At 41.6% G+C, this 20,699-nt stretch overlaps 1 protein-coding gene across 11 annotated transcripts in view; it reads right to left on the reverse strand.

Moving 5' to 3' along the window:
• Positions 1-20,699, reverse strand: part of LOC103695786 (Small GTP-binding protein) — a 117,288-nt gene that overhangs the window by 22,007 nt on the left and 74,582 nt on the right. For 8 of the 11 annotated variants that reach the window (XR_005507009.3, XM_039116095.3, XM_039116096.3 and 5 more), the window contains 7 exons: positions 17,621-17,701; positions 17,455-17,541; positions 15,804-15,875; positions 15,563-15,697; positions 15,038-15,111; positions 9,017-9,104; positions 8,339-8,416 (listed from right to left, as the gene is read on the reverse strand). Coding sequence is in view for 10 of the 11 variants with exons in the window: in XM_039116095.3 (XP_038972023.1) it covers positions 8,339-8,416; positions 9,017-9,104; positions 15,038-15,111; positions 15,563-15,697; positions 15,804-15,875; positions 17,455-17,541; positions 17,621-17,701 (615 nt within the window). In the remaining variant the exon portion in view is untranslated. Of the gene's footprint in view, positions 1-6,703; positions 6,879-8,338; positions 8,417-9,016; positions 9,105-15,037; positions 15,112-15,562; positions 15,698-15,803; positions 15,876-17,454; positions 17,542-17,620; positions 17,702-20,699 lie in introns of those variants that run through there. The other 3 variants (XM_088721714.2, XM_039116097.3, XM_039116101.3) reach the window with 3 other exon arrangements.

Here is a 20,699-nt window from a genome sequence, read left to right on the forward strand (position 1 = left end):
AGGACAGGGCTGACCAAGGGCAACGCCGACACCTTGGGTTAATCTAATCAAAGTAATTTCATATGATCAAGATCAGACTAGAGTACAAGTGGCTTAATAGAGATCAAGAATGACAAAATATAATGGTGTTTGACAAGGACCAGGATGGAGACCAGTACGCTGCCAAGCGGGTGGGTCAGGGTCCCTTATGGTGGTGAACTAATGCTGCAAGGGGTTCCATTAGAATCCATGGTGATAAGGATAGATGAAGAAAGAAAAGAGAAAAGATAGAAGGGGGATAGGCAAGTTTTGCCTCCTCTTTTTTCCTCGCAAAAGAGGGGAGTATGCCCATGCCCAATTTCTAAAGCAAAGAAGGGGAATGGAAGGGGTGGTGTGGTCCGGCAAGGTGCAGCAGCACAGCCTGAGGCTTGGCAGTGGTCAAGTAGGAGAATGGTTGGCAGGGATAGGCATTTAGTGAAACAAAAACAATCTTTTGGTTTGGAGGATTCTGGGTCCTAGTCCGCTCGCCAATGGCTAGGGCTATGACGATGGCCATGAATGGACACAGGAGGACTAGTTGTGGACTCTAACGACGAGCACTGACGACAATGACAATCTGAAAAAGAGAAACAATGGCTGAAATCAAATTTGAAAATAGAGCAGAACAGAGGATGATTTTTCTTGGTTAATTTCCGGTGGATTTCACGACCAGCGATGGGGTTTTATGCAAGAACAATAGGAGAAAGTGAGATGGAGGAAAAACGAGGTTCTTACCCGACGAGATTCCGATGTTGACTCCGTTGGTTTCAGTGAATCTAGACCGTTAGCAAACAAGAGAAAAGAAGAGAACCCCGGCCAAGATCAGTGGTGATCTCCAGTGAGGTGCTTCAAAGAGCGAGCCTTTAATAGATGACTAATTATAGGTAGAAGGTCGGTAGAAGTCCGACTCCCACCTGGAGTCAAAGTCGACAGAGGAAAGAAAGACTCCCTTCAGCAATCTGTTTCAATGCCAGCACGTGCGTCACAGCCCCCCCACCTTTTTGTTTTGGGCTGAACCATGCTTTCTCGGCCAATCAACTAGACCAGGCTCAATTTGCTATCAGACCCTAAAGGGCCTGGGTATTACACATATGCTTCCAACACAGTAGGCATAGCAAAGTTGGCATGGATTGACACAAACTTGCACTTGATTCTTTGAAAAATGTATTTCAGTTATCAAGACAAAAGATATGCAAACTTGCACTCTCGTGTGTACTGTCCCCGATCGTACGACCCGGTTCGGTTTGGTTCAATACGGTACTGGTACCGGTGCCCACCGATACGTCGGTACGGTCGGTACGGTGGATCTTGGCTTTAGATTATACTGATTTTACGTGAATTACTATAGGGTAAACTGCAAAACTAGAAGAGATACCATGAGCTTAAATTAACAAAGCATTAATACATATATAAAATAATGACCAATTTAAACTAGCCTGGTTTTAGTTATTGTTAGAACGATCGTGCTTAAAAATTAGTGTATATGTGCATCTTACAAATAACTGACAATTTTTGGGTTAAAATATCCCTAACCATTTCAAAATTTAGTTTCTCCAATTTGTTTAGGTGTTTGTAATATTTACTTATCTATCCATCTATTCTTTCAAAATTTCAATCGCAAGCAAGAGTGCAGGATACATAAAGAGAAGTTTCAGTAGATACATGATGGAGTTCACAAGTATTGTCCAAGAAAGAGCTAGGAGGCCGCTACACTCCCTAAGCTTCTAGATTCCTTTAAATATACTTCCATGCAAGGTCCGCCGTATCGGTACCAGTCGGCGTACCAATGGCGGCTCGGACCGATACGTATCAGTCCGGTCCGGTCCCGTACCAGTCCCGTATCGGTCCCGGTTGAATGGCCGGGTTTTGGGTTCCGGTGGATTTTTTTTCTTGAAGTTCTGTCTCTGTTGGATCTTATTTTGTGAAATTAAGTGAAGCTTGATGTCCTTTTATTATTTTTTTTATGATTTTTGATATTTCTATGTTTAAGTTTAGGATTGAAGATAGATGATGCATCTTTTTACTTTCTTCCGTTCCAAATGATACAAAATTACAAATGATAAAATGATAGATATAAAATATATTCAAATTAAGATACAATTATTTACATACATTTAAAGTACTCTTGGATATCTAAAATCGGGACAAGTGTCGATGGCTCTCGTAGATCTCCGGATCATAAGGCAGATCAACCCAATCAGAAGGAATGCGCGCCAGGTCATAAGAACTGTCGGATCTCTTGCTCACGCTCTGGGTCTAAGAGGTGTCTTCTGACTGTGTAGAGGCCCATCCAAATATGGCGGAAGCAAAATCCGATGTACCATATCCATATTCGTAAGATTAAGGCTCTAGATAATAGAATCTGTATCCGTATATGAGCTCATCTGTAGCTGTATCCTGTCTTCCTGAGCCACCTCAAGAAGCCCGTCTTCTATATTTAATGATATGCTCACGAACTCTATCAGATGGTCGACCGTGGTCCGTATCCTGTGTAACATGGATAAATTGGGACTCACCGGTGAAATGAAGACAACCCTCCGGCTGTCTCATAAGTACCATACGGTCCTCCGCTTTCTTGATGGCTAGAAGATCCATCACCACCAGAACCTTCATCGCTGCTGGTCGAAGTCTCCTCGACACTCTCCATTAAGACCTTTTGTTTTTCTTTTCTATCCCTCTGCTTGGCTATGTCGCCCTCCTCTGCTGAGCATCTCTCGATCAGCTCTCTGAGAGGGTGTCGAGGGTGTCTCGTACCAATCATGTGGTGACTGGCTCCCTTGTGCCTGCAGCTAATCAGCTCTGAAAGTGTGTGGAATATTGTGCTCCGCCCATTGCTCTAGATCGACCCTAGCCTCGGTGGCTATGAAGCTGGCTGGTCATAGAGACGATCCTGGCTCGTCAAGCTCGGGCTCTTGCTGCTGGCTCACAAGCCAGTTGAGCAGTGGATCATCATCATCATCAGTGAAGGTCCTATAGATCGGATCTGCATACTTAAGCTCCACTTCCTCCTGAATGCTCTTTAGCCTCAACCGCAGATTGTAATGCACATAAACAAGGTCGTTGGGGCGCTTTTGTGTCAAATAATTTCTCTGTTTGCTGTGGATAAGGGCAAAGGTGGACCAGTTGCGCTCACAGCCACTAGAGGAGACCGTTCGGGAGAGGATCCGGATAGCTATCAGCTTTAGATTTCTCGCGGATCCGCCGAAATGCACCCACCATTCAGCTGCAAAAAATATTTATAAAAATTACATATTTGGTTGTGCTATATTAGTAACCAACACCAAGTGAATATCTTTCTGATGTGTGACATACCTGGATTCATAGTCTGCTAGCTGACGACAGCCGGTTGTCCAAAACTATAGGTGCCCTCTCTAAATATTTTGTTCTGTGAAAAAGAAGCATGTTCTACGATGTTAATCATTGCAGATGCCGGTATACTTACACATGCTGCTAATTACTAAATCATAGTTACCTCTTCAACACATAAGACCGCGGTTTCTAGATCATGCTCCATCTTGTAAATGACATTATGCAAACCCTCTAGAAGTGTGTCATCCATACCAATTCCATCTACGTTGTACTGAAATCGGAGGTTTAGGTAGTACGCTGCACATATATGAGACTATCTTAGCATAATTATACAAGTACATCCATCACTATAATTGTCAATGATCTTGCTTACCTGCTAGATGCAATTCCGTACCCATTTGCGCTCTCCATCATCGTTCAATGATGTTGATGCACGACTGGCCATGGGCTGGATGTGCCTCCATAATCTGAGTCTTTGCCTTTTCCGTCATGTGGTACAGAAACCCCATCTGGGGATAGATCTCGGTATCTACGGCCCGCAGCACTTCATATAATGATTTGATAGCATTGACTATTGAAGTGGCCCGCTGCCAGAATGACTATCTCGTCACAAAGTCTTCTATCTTGTTTCCTTCACTGCCGGCATAAGAATATCTACTATCATGCCACTCAGGACTGACAAACATCTGACGTAGGGCTCCTTTCTTATCGAGAATGCTATCAAGTACAATGAAGTTGGTAGCAAACCGTGTGACTCCTGATCTCAATCTCTCCTGCATACTTTCTCATCAGTGAAAGGACCCAAGTATGGTTATAAATATACCTGGTGATGCGTTGGGCTGCCTCCACTGTTTGCTGCATCCTACGGATCTTTTCAATGTCCATCAGCATGAGATCGATACTTGCCCTTGTAGGAGTCAATCCATTTCTCCAGCTTCTTATTGTTGTCAAGAAGCTCACCGAAGATGTCCTTCGGGCCTGGAGGAACTACACCAGGATCGGCAGCTTGTATGGCAGAAATGGCAGACCTGTAGTATGTATTGTCTGCCACATTCGCTGGGATGTGGCTGAAGTAGAACAAGAATCCAATAGCTCGTCACATATTTTTCTTCTTATCCTTCATCCACATTGAGTCCATCATCTGCTGCCTTGAATCTTTGCTGGAGAGAGCATGCGGATCTACATCATGGATTGTCACTCCTGGTGGAATCCCTCGAGATGACTTCTTTCGGCTACCAAAACCATTCAACATAGATGTAATCCGGCCACGTTCTCTGCCGACGCCCTCCCTAACTGAGGTTGTCCTCAAGAACTCTGGATCTTGCCTGGTGCTCCCAGAACCGCCGCTCGACTCGTAGGCAGAGGGCCCAAATCGAGCCCTATGCTTGGCCACCTCCTGCTGCCACTGATCCTCCAAGCTTGCCTGCATGGCAGCCTGGATCTCTGCCACATCTAGATCCTCAACCTCCTCTGGCTCCCTAGAGTGATAGGAAGATGGCTCTGCCGCTCGGCGATCCACCTCCGCCCTCTTCTTGAAAATCCTCTCCTTCACTTCTTTGACCTCAATGAGGTTCTGTCTCAACAGCACAAGGATCTCGCCTAGGCAATTCGGGCATGTAGCAACCTCACCGAAATTTTCGGCTAAGTATTGCTTCAACCTGGTTACCCCTCCTTCCTTGAAGACTTTGTTGCAAAAGTTACACTGAAACTGGTGTTGCTCCCTGACTCTTCGCCCATAAGACTAGCCAATATCATGCTTTGTGGGGTTGGTTTTCCTTGATAGCTCCATTCCTACCATAAATCTACAATATATCAAAAAATTAAGCCAAAATATTAAATTTTGGCATGATCTTTTTTTTGGCAATTTCTAAACTATTTTTTTTAAGCTACTTATTAACAAAATTAAAGAAATAAAATAGGAGAAAGAAATCATACCTTAAATAGTCTCCGCTTGATTTTTTGAGAAAGACCCGCTCCTCAATTTGTAGGCTCTCTCAAATCTACCCTTCTCTAATTACCCCTCAGAGACTCGGAGCCACTTCATCTATGTTGAATAGCATCACTCTCGTTCGATTTTTATAGCCGAACGAGAGTGATAGTTTTTCACCATGTCGCTTCTTTTTTTTTTTAAATAGTCTGTCGCCGTTTCGGTGACAAAACCACCAGCACGTGGCCGAAAGGCCACGCGCTTTGACCAACTGTGGCCGAAAGGGCCACAGCGCATGGCCCTTCGGCCACAACAAATTTAAAAGAAGTGGCCATCATCGGCCACTTCTTTTAATTTTCAAAACTTTACTATGGCCAACGACCACTTCTTTTTTTGAACCACCGCGCGCGACGCTGTCGTTTTTTTAAACCACAGTGCACGGCGTTGTGCTGTTAAAAAAAAAACTACGTACCAGTGCGAACCAGCCGGTTCGCACCGGTACATCACCAGTACAGGGCCGGTACCGACCAATACCGGGTACCGGTCGATTTAAAAAAAAAAAACCCTGCGGTACCAGATCCCACGCTGATCCGGTACCGTTTTGCTCCCGAGCCGGTTCGTATCGGCCCATACCGGCCGGTATGGCATACCCTGCTTCCATGTATTACCTCAAAAATAATAATAACGCCCTCTTTCTGAAGCTGTTTGAGCCCCTCAAAGCTCTCTTATCCTAAGGATATAATAGAGATGCTCCTTGATCGAATTTTGGACCTCCACAATCTATTTGTGTTCCTCTTATAGTTTCATCCATGAATATCTTTCCATTTGAGTAACACACATTATTAAGTTATTCTTACTAGATAAAGAAATATTTTGTTAAAAGTTGTTCATACCATAAATCGCATTATCGTTTTCAAAGGAGACATAGGATTTAACCATTTAGTTCCTAATGGCGTATATCCTAAATAAGGTCACCCTCAACCTGCCCCCCCCCCCCCCCCCCCCCCAACCTGCAAGCAACCTGCTCAATGTTTCGTGGTCTTGTATCAGTAGTTCAGATGTAGTTCTTGTTCCAGGAAATGGAAAAATATTAGCTTATGCTGGCATCTTTTCTGGTTAGGATGCCTCTTAAGTGTAATGCTTTCATTTCTTTTAAACAAAAGATAATGCACGTCTCTTTCGTCCCTTCTGGTTTTGCAACATATATCAAAGCATGTCTTTTGAAAGACCTTTTTTTCCCTAATATAAGAGATTATGTTTGGTAACATTGTTCTTACCATGTGTTATTTTGTTGTTAATTTTGATAATAATTGTATAGTGATCCATTATTTCTTTTTCACAAATTATCCCTTCTCCCCTGCCTATGGTGGAAAAATTTGCAACTCTGCACTATTCGCAAGTTTGATGAAGATTCCAACTGCTGATTCTCTAGCCAGTCTAATGCAGAAATGAGTTCATCATATTCCATGAGGCATGCTGCTGCCGTTGGAGTTCTTATTGGTTGATGGTTTCTTAGAAATAAAAAGTTGTTATCATCATTTTTGTAACATTTCATAGAGAAAAAAAGTAGTTGCTTCCCCTCAGCATGGAGTCCCTAAGGTCCCTTGGAACAGCAAAAGGTACCCTAACAGATTAAAGAACCAAAGTCAGAACCCATAACAAATGCTATACGGAAAAATGTTTTTTTGCATCCAGCATAAATAGAATCTGGTCTGTTAGCACGGCTTGTGTAGCCTTAGGATCACAAACATTATTCTAGTTACTACTAAGTACTAATCAAACTATCAGATTGATCTGACAAAAGAAACTTGACTCAATTCATGGTAATTAATGATGACTCATTTAGTTACTGGACCTCTGCTCGCTGACCTTTGTGGGAACTGTGAAGGAGAATACTCTGTAACTTTCTATTAACACTCAATACTGCACCATCTCTGTTCAGGACCTGACATTGAATTTTACAACTTTATTCTCTTGACTTCTTCATGTGTCATGGGGTTTTTTGATGTTCTTGATCACAAATTTGGGCCACAGTTCACTGGTCAAGTCTAACAAGATGTGTCCCATGTCCCACTAACGTTAAACTAGATGACGAATCTAATATAATCATCTCCTACCAACAATCATTGGAATTAAGACCAGTCACCAAGAATGAGATAATGGTTAGTTTACATATCACTCCTTACATATGAGGCTTCATGAGGATCAAAGGTAGTAATTCCATAGGATGAAGAGCCATCAATTTAAAATGACGACTTTCCATTAAGTGTCCACACTTGCAATGGCATTTCAACTGGATGGTGCAGGAGAGGAAGGTACAATGATATGGATCTCCTTTCATAAAGAAAGTGGTCAAAGCAAATCAATTATTCATTATGGTTCCAAGAGAGCCCTTTGATTATAACCTGAGAGGCTCTAAGAGAAGTTACGACTCCACTCAACTTTTACTTGCTAGCATTTTTCCTGAATTATATTCTAAAATCCTTTAAAATCTGAAAATAAATTTTAATTCCTTGTCTCATTGCAAAATTCTGAACATCTTCTACATCAAGTGCCGTTTTGTTCATAAAAATATACACCAACTATCCTACTGCACATCTTTCAGACACTTTATAATGAAATGTTTTTCAGCCGTCTTTTTCAATAAAACCAACTTGATACAGGGCTTGAAAATGAAAATCTAATAACATGTAGCTAAACTTACCAAGGCAGTTTCTGGACCCTTTATTAAATTGAAGGAACCAAATTAGTTTTCTGAATTCATATGCAAATATGAAAATTTGGAAACTAAGCATCCTACTGCTACAATATTACTCAAAACATACTACGAGATGTTTTTGGGACTGTGGTTTTCACTAAAGACTTGATAGAGGAATTAACAATGAGAGGCTAATAAATGTTTATATGGTTGAAGTTGACAAATCATTTTCTAGATTCATATGCCAATGTGGAATAAAAATTTCATTACAAGAAGCGGCATAGACGAGGTATAAAAGGCTTTCTATAACCCCAGTAATTGTCATGCACAGTCAGATTCATTTTACGACTATAAAGACATTCTCAGGAAAAGAAAATGGATCTTACTTGAATGGGTAGTTTGAACATCTGTCTAGGAATTAGTTCTTTCAGTTTCTGAGTCAGAGCCCTCCCTACTGCATATGCCTGGAAACATGCCATCATGGCACAGTTTGGTGAGACATGAAAACATAGCAGCAAAATAGGGCCACATGTTACTATAGTAACAGAAATGCAGTGCAATACTCTGTAACATATTAAGTATAACTGTTTGTATAAATGAGCTAGATATGTTATTGAATATAACAGCATGTGTGTGCATGTGATTCACTCAGAAGCAAAGAATTATTTGTGGGGGTTTGCTGGGACCTAAGAGACATTAAGGATTAAACGAAAATTGTTTATGAGCCATTAAGTATAAACTGAATAAGTGCAAGGATTAGGCTGTAATACTCTAATACTAAGCTGCCATCTCGCACTTGCTAATAAACTGCCACCATGTGCTTTTTGAGAGCTGCCACCATTCGGGGCGGTTCAGGGCAGTATGGCCAACCATTGTGATACCATTATACAATCATCCAACAAGCTGATAACGAATAGTTGGGACGAGGCTGGAGGATTATGGTTATATGTACCATTATGCAAAAAATTTTAATCATCCATAAAAAAATTAAAACTGCACATATGTGTACGTAAGTCTTTATGTACAATGTCAATTATGTATATGAAGAAAATAATTTAAATCACCTTATCCTTGTGGACAATTGTTGCTAATGGTTCAACAGGCTCACCATTGATGTGGATGTCAAGCTTCACCAATTCACTTTCCCTATAACTGCCCATTGAAAAAAAGTTGCACGAAGTCACACAGAGAGTCTCCAGGCAGATCGAACAAAATCAGTTCATAAACTTCAGTTCATTCTCTACTTTTAGCTGAAATAAAAACATTCATATTTCCACAATCTACTAACTACTTTGATTGGGTGAAATGTTCTTGCAAGCCATCATGCTTCATAGTTCATATCATTGAAAACTTCCCACAGAAAAAGTTGCACATCGTCACATACACCCAAGGTATGCTGAACCGACCGGTTCCGGTCGGTTCAGCCTGTACCGAACCGGTGCCGACGGGCACTGGTACGATACAGCGTATAAAAACAGTTCCGACCCAAAATGGGTCGGAATCGATTCTTGTACCAATGCGAACCGGACCGGTTCGCACTGGTACAAGCCAGTACCGGTGCGAACCGGACCGGTTCCCACCGGTCCAAGCACAATTTCCCTGCGCATGGGCCTCTTATGCTACAGAGTGGCATTTAAAGCCACTCTGTGGCATTTAACTTTTTGTTTTTTTGGGAAACGCGCGCGGACGCGCGAGCGGAGAACGCGCGCCCGCGCGCGATTCCCCAGTAGGGAATCGATCCCGCGCGCGGTTCCCCGCACGGGGCACCGTGCCCACGCGGGCTGCCAGCCCGCATGGGCCATTTAATGCCTCAGAGAGGCATTAAATGCCACTTTGTGGCATTTGACGTGTCCACGCGGACGCGCACAGACGCGGTAATTTTTTTTTGGGAAACACGCGCGGACGTGCGAGCGGAGAACGCGCACCCGCGCGCGATTCCCCGCGCAGGAAACGCGCCCACGTGCGATTCCTCACGCGGGGCACCATGCAGCCCGCGTGGGCCATTTAACGCGTCCACGGACGCGCGCGGACGTGTTGTTTTTTTTTTTTTTTGATGTCCGCGCGCGCGGCTCCGGGTCGGTACCGGTTCCAAGCTGGTACCGAGCCAGAACCGTACCGGTGCCGGTGCTCACCGGTACGCCGATACAGTCGGTCCGACGAACCTTGCATACACCATTAGTGCAGTTTTGATCAAAGGCATAAAATGGCTGCTAGAAAGACTATTATATAATATGCTAATAAGAAACACAACATTATTGCTTATCTCCCATTCTAATGGCAAACAAAAGTAACAAATCAGATAGCATGAAGAGATTAACAAGAGAATCAAACATCATGAACTAATTCCATGCAAAGAAGTATGTTCTACCATAAAATGAACACGATGAAATCAAATTCTGTTATATATCTAAAAATAATGACAAACACTACAACATTCATAACTCATCCACTACCATGGCCTGGGACCGATACCGGATCAGCGTGGAATCCGGTACCGGTTGTTTATTGTTGGAGAACCGGTATGAGACCGGTACGGGACCGGTTCGGACCGGTACGAGACTTACATAATCACTAATAGGACCACTACTATCTCCCCTCGTGGTAGTTAATTGTTAAAGATCAATTTCTTCACAAATAGGACTTACATAATCACTAGTAACTCATGGCTTATCTGGAACCAGAAATAGCAAAAATAATATTTACCTAGTTGATAAAAAACATGACTACAGGGAGATAAGGAGTTCAGAAAGTTATACACTTATGCAAGAAGTCATAAAGGTGCAATATGGGCTAGTGATAAAGATAGGCATGCTGGAAAAAATATATCATAGAACTAGAAAGAGTAGCATCAGAGGAGGCATGATGAGTGAGAGTTGCCACTATTCAAGGAAAAAATGATGGAAGACTGATTAAGATGGGGAACATGCACAACTAAAACAAGAAAAAGCCCAAACAAAAAGAGGTGCTCAAACAGGTGAAGTATTTAGAAAGAGAACGAGCAAAAGAAACATAGAGGTTGGAAGAAAGGTTCTGAAGTAGTTTCCAAGGGTGAGGTGGCCCTCCAATAGAAAATGTTGTAAAGGATGACAAATAATCAGGACAAGGTCTAATGATCATCACATGGCATGTACAAGGGTTAAAAAAATAAAATGACAATACCTGAAAGCAAGGTTCACCGTACCGGTCGCCTACCAGACCGGTACGGTTCTGGTTCGGTAGAACCGGAACACTCTTCTCCGCCGGAGCCGCAGAAGAAGAGAACAAGAGAGCGAGTGGGGGAGAGAGGGAGGGAGGAGAGGAGAGGCCCCCCGTGGCCCTCCACAGGCAGCGGAGGCCTCTCCTTCCTCCTCTTCTCTGCTCTCTCTCTCCTTCGCTTCGTCTTTCCCAGCTCCGGCTGGGTTCGGCCCGTATCAGTTTTTCCAGCTCCGGCGTACCGGTTACAGGCAGGAACTGGCCGGTACCGGACGGAACCTAACAGAACCCGTCTGCATCGATTGGGACTCGATGCAAACCGACCGGCTCACACTGAGTCGGGGGCCAGTGGCCCGTTGTGGCAATAATGCTACATGGGGGGGCGCTGTAGCGTAGCGTCGGCTTTAAAAGCCAAACGCCACTAAAGGGGAAGGCCGAAGAAGGCCATCCCAACGGTCAAATACCGGTTTTCTCTTTCCAAAAAATCTACAAACAACACTGATTCAGGCTATCAGAAGGAAGAGCCAATGCTAAATAAGGAGTGCTTTATTTTTCTTATCATCTTCCTTCTTTTTTTTTTTAGAGAGCTTGAAAAGATAGCTCAAAAATTGCAAAAAAAGAGGAGATATGCCAAATTTTTCGATTTAGGCTTGTTTTTTTATATGTTGTAGATCTATGGAAGATGTATATGCTAACATAAAAATTTTTAATTTTTGAATTATCTATAATTTTTAAAAATTATAAATATATTTTCAGATTAAAAAAAATTAAAAAAAAAAATACAAAATCAGGAACCTATTTAGGGCATGCAAGCTACTTTATATAAAAATTTGATATCCATTCATTCAAATTTTGATGCGATCATGCGTGCAGTAGCCTAAGCCTAAATTTGAAAAAAAATAAGAAATAAATAACTTTTTTTTGCATACTCGAGGGCCTAAAAAAATACATGTAGCATCCATTATTGGGTTCTACATGGATCTGAGCTGAAATTAATTTTTTAAAATATTATTATTTAAAAATTATTTTTAAATATAAAAAATAATTTAAAATATATAATTAATACCAAAAATTATAAAAAAATTAGTAGTACGTATTACATAATTCAAAAATAATTTCTAAGGTAGAAATCATATTTTTCTGAATTTATGATATATAAATATTTTTTAAACTAGAAATTATTAAAGATATATAAATAAATAAATAAGAAAAATTAGGGTTATATATAAGATAAATCAGATGTATTTTTTGAGGTAAAAAAATATCATCCTCGTATTAATAATTTGCTAATTTTAAATAATTGATAAAACTTGATCGACCCGGTGTAGGAATGGAGCGATCAAGGACAAAAAACCCAGAGCATGGTATTGGCTGGGAGCATGGGCGAATGCTCTTGGGCCGGCACTAGTGGCAGTGCAATTAGTGCAACATAGTTCGGGAGAGGAGGGATAATCAAGTTGAAGCAGCACTTAGCTGGTGGTTACCCCGACGTTTCTATGCGCCGCAAATGCCCACAGGAGGTTTGGCAGCTAATGAAGAAAAACCTCGCTGATTTCAAACAAGCAAAAGAGAGGGCTGCCAAGAAGGCGCATGTGCAACGCCAAGCAGCAGAGCCACCTTCCTATCACTCTAGGAAGTCGGAGGAGGTGTCCACTCCAGATGACGACGAGGCACAGATCCAAGCTGCCATGCAGGCAAGCCTGTATGATCAGTGGCAGCAGGAGATGGACAGGCATAAGGCTCAATTTGAGCACTCGTTCTAGGAGTCGAGCTTCGGTTCTGCGAGCAGCAGGGCATATCAAGAGTTCACGAGGACCCCCTCAATCAAGGAGGGCGTCAGCAAAGGCGGTAGCCAGATTGAATCTATGTTAGGGGCTTTTGGTACCAAAAAGAAGTCATTTAAAGATATTCCACCAGGAGCATCAATCCATGATTTAGATCCGCTGCCTTCTCCAATAGAGATTCGAAGCAGCAGAGAGTTGACTCAATGATAAAGAGGTGGCGAGCTATTAGATCCTGGTTCCACTTTAGCCACATCCTAGCGAATATGGCAGACAATACGTACTACAGATCTGCCATTTTTGCCATACAGGCTGCCGGTCCCGGTGTAGATCCTCCAGGTCCGAAGGACATTTACAGTGAGCTTTTTGACAGCAATAAGGAGCTAAAAAAATGGATTGCCTCCTACAAGAGCAAGTGGCCCACATATGGACTGACTGTGATGTGTGATGGTTGAACCGGTCCTACCAGGCATAGCATCATCAACTTTCTGACATACTGTAATACGAAGACTTTCTTCCACAAGTCAGTTGATGCTTCTGATTAAATGCACGATTCCACATACATCCTCAAACTTATAGAGAAAGTGATTGATCAGGTAGGAGAGGAGAATGTCGTGTAAGTCGTCATTGATAATGGGTCACAATATAAGGCTGCTAAAGGATCTTGATGAAGCGGCGAGCACATATTTTCTAGACCCCATCTGTTGCATATTGTATCGACCTCATGTTGATGGACATTGTGAAGATCCATAGGTACAGCATACAATAGAGACAACCCAACCATTACAAGGTATATTTATAACCATAACTGGGTCCTTTCACTGATGAGAAAGTTTGCAGGGGAAGAGATTTTGAGACCAGAAGTCACATGATTTGCTACTAACTACGTTGCACTGGATAGTCTTTTCGAGAAGAAAGCAGCCCTACGTCAGATGTTTGTCAGTCCCAAGTGGCAGGAAAGTAGATATGCCCAGCACAGCACTAAAGGAAGCAGGGTCGAAGACTTGGTGACGAGGCAAACATTCTGACAGCGGGCCACTACGATAGTAAAGGCTATCAAACCATTATATCAAGCCTTACCTGTAGTCATGGTATGCTGAACCGACCAATTTCAACCGAATTGGTGCCGACAGGCACCGGTACGGTACAACATCTAAAATCGGTTTTGACCCAAACTGGGTCGGAACCGATTGATTCTGTACTTGTTATTCGCACCGATACAAGCCGGTACCGATGCGAACCGGGATGGTTCGCACCGTCCCAAACGCATTTTGCCCGCGCGTGGATTGCCCATGCGGGCTGGCATTTAACGCGTCCGTGGATGCGCGGGGACGCGTAGGGATTTTTTTAGGAATCGTGCGCGGACGCGAAAGCAGTTCCCCACGCGGCCAATTCTCCAGCAGGGAATCCGTGCAGAAAAAACGCACCCGCGGCCAATTCTCCAGCAGGGAATCGCGCCCGCGCGCAGTTCCCCACGCGGGGCAGCGCGCCCGCGCGCGGATGCGTTGTTTTTTGCTTTTATTTTTGACGTTCGCGCACGGTCGCATCCGCACGCGCGTCTACGGTTCGGTACCGGTTCCAACCGATAACGAACCAATACCGGTGCTCACCGGTACGTCGGTACGGTCGGTCCGACGAACCTTGCCTGTAGTGAATCTACTTTTCTACTTGGTTCTTGTCTTGTTCTAGCAATTACATCTAACTCTTATAGACAGGCATTTGTTGTAATGTTCTCTGAGTTTTATATAAATGTTCTGTTCTAAGAAACGTTTTAGCCCCAACTGCACCAGCTCGTACAGGGAGTAACGCACAAATCCAGCATGACACCAATATCATATGAGTGCTTGGTACACCCACACACCTACATGTACAAATTTTGTGCCAACTACAACAACATACCATCTGTACATGGGGGCATACTGGATCATACCATATTATGCTAGTAAGGTACTAGTACGGCTCCAATACCTATTGCTTCAAAGAACTATTGGCATATCCAAAAGTTATAAATACCAATTCCTGTTATAGCACATAAACCGATATTTAACAATCTTATCTGGCAGTACAGAATAATATATTTATGTCCTAAAAAAATAAGATATACAATAGTACCCCACAAAAGTGTATTCCATGCTAGCATATCCTTTACTTCTAGACTTCAGCTGATCAAAGAAATCCCCAACCATCTGCATATTAACACAAGTAACATTGAATGAAACTGATGTTATCTGATGATACAACATGAAAAACAATTACTACGCCATGAGAGGATATAACTGCAAACTAGTTCCTGAAGGCAAAGCATGCAATTAACAATTCAGCATTCTTCCTAGGTTGGCAGCCTACAACCACTGAAACTAACATCCATCAACCAGGGTGACCAGCATCTGGTAATATCTAAAGTTCAGACAAGGTCCAGTAAAGATCATGGGCCAGATTGCAAGTAATAGGATAGTAGAGACTTCATATGAAAGAGAACTTAGCCAGAAATCTAGAGGACATATCAAATTAGCTTGGTTTAATAATGGGGTTAGATAGGAATTATGGAGATCTTTCCATAAATCCAGACATGTATTAAATATTTTTTTTTATGATTGCAATTTTGTGAACAAAATATAATCTTTCCATCAGGGATACCTCTGCTAGCGGTAACTCATAAATAATTGAGGCTCTATTCTCTGTGATAAAGTTCATTTGTTTAAATTCGCCTCTTCTTTCTTGACCAAGCTCCATTAGAGAGCCTATATATTCCTTTGGTGTGAGCATTTCAATCTGCAAATCTTAAACTTGGATCAACAACACTCCCAGATAATCCTTTATGAAACACAGAGAAATTCAATTTGACAACAAATAAATAGAAATTGTAAGAATAAAAAACCTTAACAAATGGTTCTTCAATTTTACTTCTCTTTCCAGGCTCTGGCAGTAAAGTTGGATTTGAGCAGTCAATCTATATCAAACAAAATTAATATGTTCATATATATCACTAAATTAAAAAAGATCACAGTTCAGCTGACTCAGCTTCATTGATATCACTGATGAGATTCGGCATTACATAACATTATCGGAAGGAAAATTCCGAACAAACTACCAAACAAAATTGTGCAATTTCAGTTCACCTCAGGAATTTTCTTGTTAATTTTATCAGAATGCTAATTTACTATGAAAATCAATATTTACAGGGTTTATTGTGTTATTTTAGCAATAGACATTTTTCCCTAATAGCCGAAGTACTGCTTCTTCGTAAATTAAATCCTGCAGCCAATGAGATTATTTGTCAGTTGTCACACATGAATGGCCATCTTAGAGTGTTCATAATCTGGAACATGCTGGGTAGCATGTTAAGCACTTTTTTTCTCACCATCCTTCCCAACATCAACTATGTCTTCCATAGTTTCACTTAATTCTAAAGCACTCTTTTGAAATTTTGAAATCTCTCTTTATTCACCTATTATTATGGTTTAAAACAACTCGCTCTGTACTCCAGATGTTGATCAAAATATGGTATTGAAGTCTATTATAATCACTCTTCCTTCATGTAAAATAGGGTCTCATGTCTGTAGATATTACAGAAAGGTCATGATTTCGTTTGTCTGAATATCATCTCTTTGATCCACTATACATTAAGCCTGTATAGGGTATCATTATGTTGTACTTTGCAAGCCGGTGATATGGAGACATCCATTCAAGATAAGCTGGAGAAAATGTAGAAGAACACAAGGTCTGCAGATCAGTGATTCATAAGCCAACAATGCATTGGATAACGTGTAAGGGAAAAGTTTTAAGGTTGAGTTTTAATGAAGGCAACTGCAACTGGCTCCTACCATCACTTAACCCTACTCTTATATCATGTCCTTGATGATCTCAATATATTGATTTATATGACCATTCTTCCTTCTTCAGCACCACATTACTTTACCTAATCATAGAGTTTCTTCAAGTAGATAATAGGAACATAAGGGAAAGCATCTATGCTCAAGCATTGGTGGAGGCAACAGAACAGGATACTGTATGCCTTTAATCATTTTCTATATCCTTAAAGATCTCGATTGATTAACTAAATTCACCATTCTTCCTTCTCAAGCACCAAATTATCTTTTAACTTGCTTCAGTGAAGACTTACACCAAGTAAACAAGAACAATGTTCCAGCTACTGTTCTCTCCTTGTTTATGCTCCATGGCAAGTTGAGTTTCATCAGTATCTAACTGCAAGATCTATGCTACCCATATACACCATTGCAAGATGTTGCTACTATTTACTTTTGCATAAATCAAGGAAATGAACTTGACTCTGTTAACAATTTACTTCTAGTTAAATCCATATCCAGTGACATATCAGATTAGAGTTGACCTATGAGATAATAAGTAAAGCTTTTCCTTTGGAAATTAGGATACAAAAAGTTCAAACGTACTTAATGTTTGTACAGAGTATCCCATATTATCCACAGAAGATTTGTAGCAAAAAGCAAACATGTCAGAAAGCATGATGTACACTTAACCAACAAAGGCTGAAGGAATACAGAACTTACAGTATCACCGTTTATACAATTGACACGGTAAACTACACTTGGTGCAGTTGTTATCAATGTCAAGTTGTACTCTCTCTCAAGCCTTTCCTGAAAAAATGGATATTAAAGTTAGAATAATTTAGAGAATTTAAAATCATCACCTATATTGCACAAGGACTACTCAAACCTGGACAATTTCCATATGGAGAAGACCTAAAAACCCACATCGAAAACCAAAACCCATAGCACTAGAAGATTCAGGCTCAAACTGCAAAAATCAAGCAAATAAATGGAGATGAAAAATCCGAAGAATTTTCAATGAATCATTATTATAGTGCCCTTTGAAAAATCACAGTGCTACTACAAGATCAACAGAGGTACAGTAGGCTGATGCCGTTGATGTAACATAGGTTAGTAATTCACAAAATTTTGCAACAGAATCACCAAATTGGAAGATGACATGAAAACTTAGAGCAGAAACTGAAGAAAGAAATTTTAGAAACAAAAAGTTAAACATAAGGAGACTGAATGTCTCAACCATGGAATGCCGTACCGGCCCGTACCGGCCGGTACGGGCCAGTACGTACCGGTCCGGTCCTAGACCGGTACCGGAACCACAAGAAAACCGGTATCTCCGATTTTTTTGTGCGAACCGGCCGGTACGGAGTCCGTACCGGTCGGTACCGGCCTCGTCCGGTGCGAACCGGCCGGTTCGCACCGGTACGAATTTTTTTTTTTTATGAACCACAGCGCGAGGCGCTGTGGTTTTTGGCTCGCGGTACCGGCCGGTACTGTACCGATACCGGCCGGTACGTACCGGACCGGACCGGTACCGTACCGGTCCGGCCCGCCACCGGTACGCCGACCGATACCGGTACGGCGGACCTTGGTCTCAACTCTTAAATCTTTAAAAAATGAAGTTTAACTTGTGCTCCATATAATATTTAAATTTGAAAGCTAATGTAAAATACACTTTCTATATTGGGAAAGAAAATGTCTCTTAAAGCAACTCTTAGTGCACTTTTCATTAGTTCTCGTATCTTTATGTGCCAATGCATGCGCATAAAATTAGGAGTTTAGCATAGTAGTGTATGCTTTTAGAATCGATAAAACGGGATGATTCACGATACTTCAAACAAGGCTTTTCATAATGTAGCTGCACTTAATCATCCAAAGTCCAATGGATAAGGAAGTACTAAAGTAAATCAGAGTAAGAAAAGTGAAGAGGTCACTTTAAAGATAATCCAAACACCATTGGAGCTCGGATTTCTTGAAGGGAAATCAAAGGAAAAACCTTGTACAGAAAAGAACCGAGTTCTGTCCAGAAAAGTTGTTGTAGATTAATTCAATTGTATTCCTTACATGTCCCTTACAACTCCTTTATATAGACTCCTAAGCAATCTCCTTAATAATGGACTTACATTAGAAATAAAAAGTATTTACTCTAGTCAGCCTAGAAGACACCAACATTAAATACATTCAACTTAGAAGACTGGATACTATATTTCCCATGACTTTCACATAGAACAAGATTGAATTACTGACTGACTTTCCAACTTCCAAGAGCATTAATTTGACTCGAGACTTCTACTGTAGAACTGATTTAGACAGGTAACAGTGACACTAACCCATGATTTTTTTTTATATTCCCGCACCAATACTATTTGCATTAGTCCCTCCTCCTTGGACAAAACTCGCCCTCGAGTTAATGGCGTCAGCTACTTCATTATTAGAACCATGGTAGTGACACAAATCTGAAACATTGAAGGTAGGTCTATACCTAAGGCTGCAAATGGATTGGGTAGACCCGACCTGACCCAAATTTTTGGACCCGCGGGGCTGGATCGGGTCCTAAATTTGGACCCGTTCTATTTTTCGGGTCGGTTCTGGGTCAACCCAATCTCAACCCGGCCCGACCCGACCCTTTTTTTTGGGTCAATTTTGGATCGTTTACCAAAAAAACATGATCCGACCGACCCGACCCAAACCCAGATAACCCCTTTAGACCCGCAGGCCCACAGGCCCACAGCCCACAAGGAAAAAGTGCTCCAAGTCCCGTGAGTCCTCAAGCCCACAGGCTTTCAGCCTGCTAGCCATAGCCCATAAGATATAAGTCCAATGTTTATTTGCTTTATGTATTGATGCTGATGCTGTGATGAATCTGAAAAGAATTATCAGACATAAATGACCTACCAATGTTTATTTGCTTTATATATTAAATGTGCCTGATGAATATATTTTTTTTTTGGCTCATTTGTAGACTGTAGTTATCTTTTTTTCTTGGCAACATCTACAAAAAATTCTTCAAGCATTTACTACTGTCCTTGAAATTCTGGAACCTCTTTTTATCAGTATAAGCTTTGTATTTGTCATTTGACTCTTCAATCTTCATTCAAATCTTCTCATGCAACTCTTTTATTGCCTCAGTCATGTGGTCACCTTTTATGCTACCCTTTTTGACTTGTGGCAAGGGAAGTAAATCAAAATAATGATTGGGCTGCCTGCCATACACCATCTCAAAAGGGCTTCTTCCGGTAGTTCTATTTGTTGAGTAGCTGTAGGCAAATTCAGCTTGTGCAATGACTGATTCCCATCTCATTGGGTGATCTCCCACCAAACATCTCAGCAGATTTCCCAAACTTCGATTCATCACTTCAGTTTGCCCATCAGTTTGTGGGTGGTGTGAGATGCTATATTGCAGAGTTGTGCTAAATCTCTTCCACAAAGTCCTCCAAAAGTGTGACAGAAACTTAGAATCTCAATCAGATGTGATTGTTTTTGGAACTCCATGGAGACGAACAACTTCACGAAAATAGAGATTAGCAACATGGGAAGCATCCATGGTCTTCTTGCAGCCAACGAAATGAGCCATTTTAGAGAACCGATCAACCACCACAAAGATTGAATCCATTCCTCTGTGTTTGGGGCAGTCCCAAAATAAATTCCATACTAACATCCTCCCAAGGTGCTGTTCGAACAGGCAATGGGGTGTAGAGGCCTGTGTTTTGAACTTGCCCTTTAGACTCTTGGCAAGTTTGGCATCTTTGAACAAGCTTGATCACATCCCTTCTTAAACTTGGCCAAAAATACTTTTGCTCTATCATGGTAAATGTCTTATCTTACCCAAAATATCCTCCCAATCCACCACCATGCATATCTAGAATGAGGCTTTCATGTAAGGAACAATATGGTACACATAGGCGATTGCCCTTGAAGAGGAATCCATCATGTAGGACATAATCTCCTTGCTTCCCATTAGTGCAATC

The sequence above is a fragment of the Phoenix dactylifera genome, chromosome 5 (assembly GCF_051530095.1).
Source record: "Phoenix dactylifera cultivar Ajwa chromosome 5, Ajwa_hap1_PhDact_Kaust_v1.1, whole genome shotgun sequence".
Lineage (NCBI taxonomy): Eukaryota > Viridiplantae > Streptophyta > Magnoliopsida > Arecales > Arecaceae > Phoenix > Phoenix dactylifera.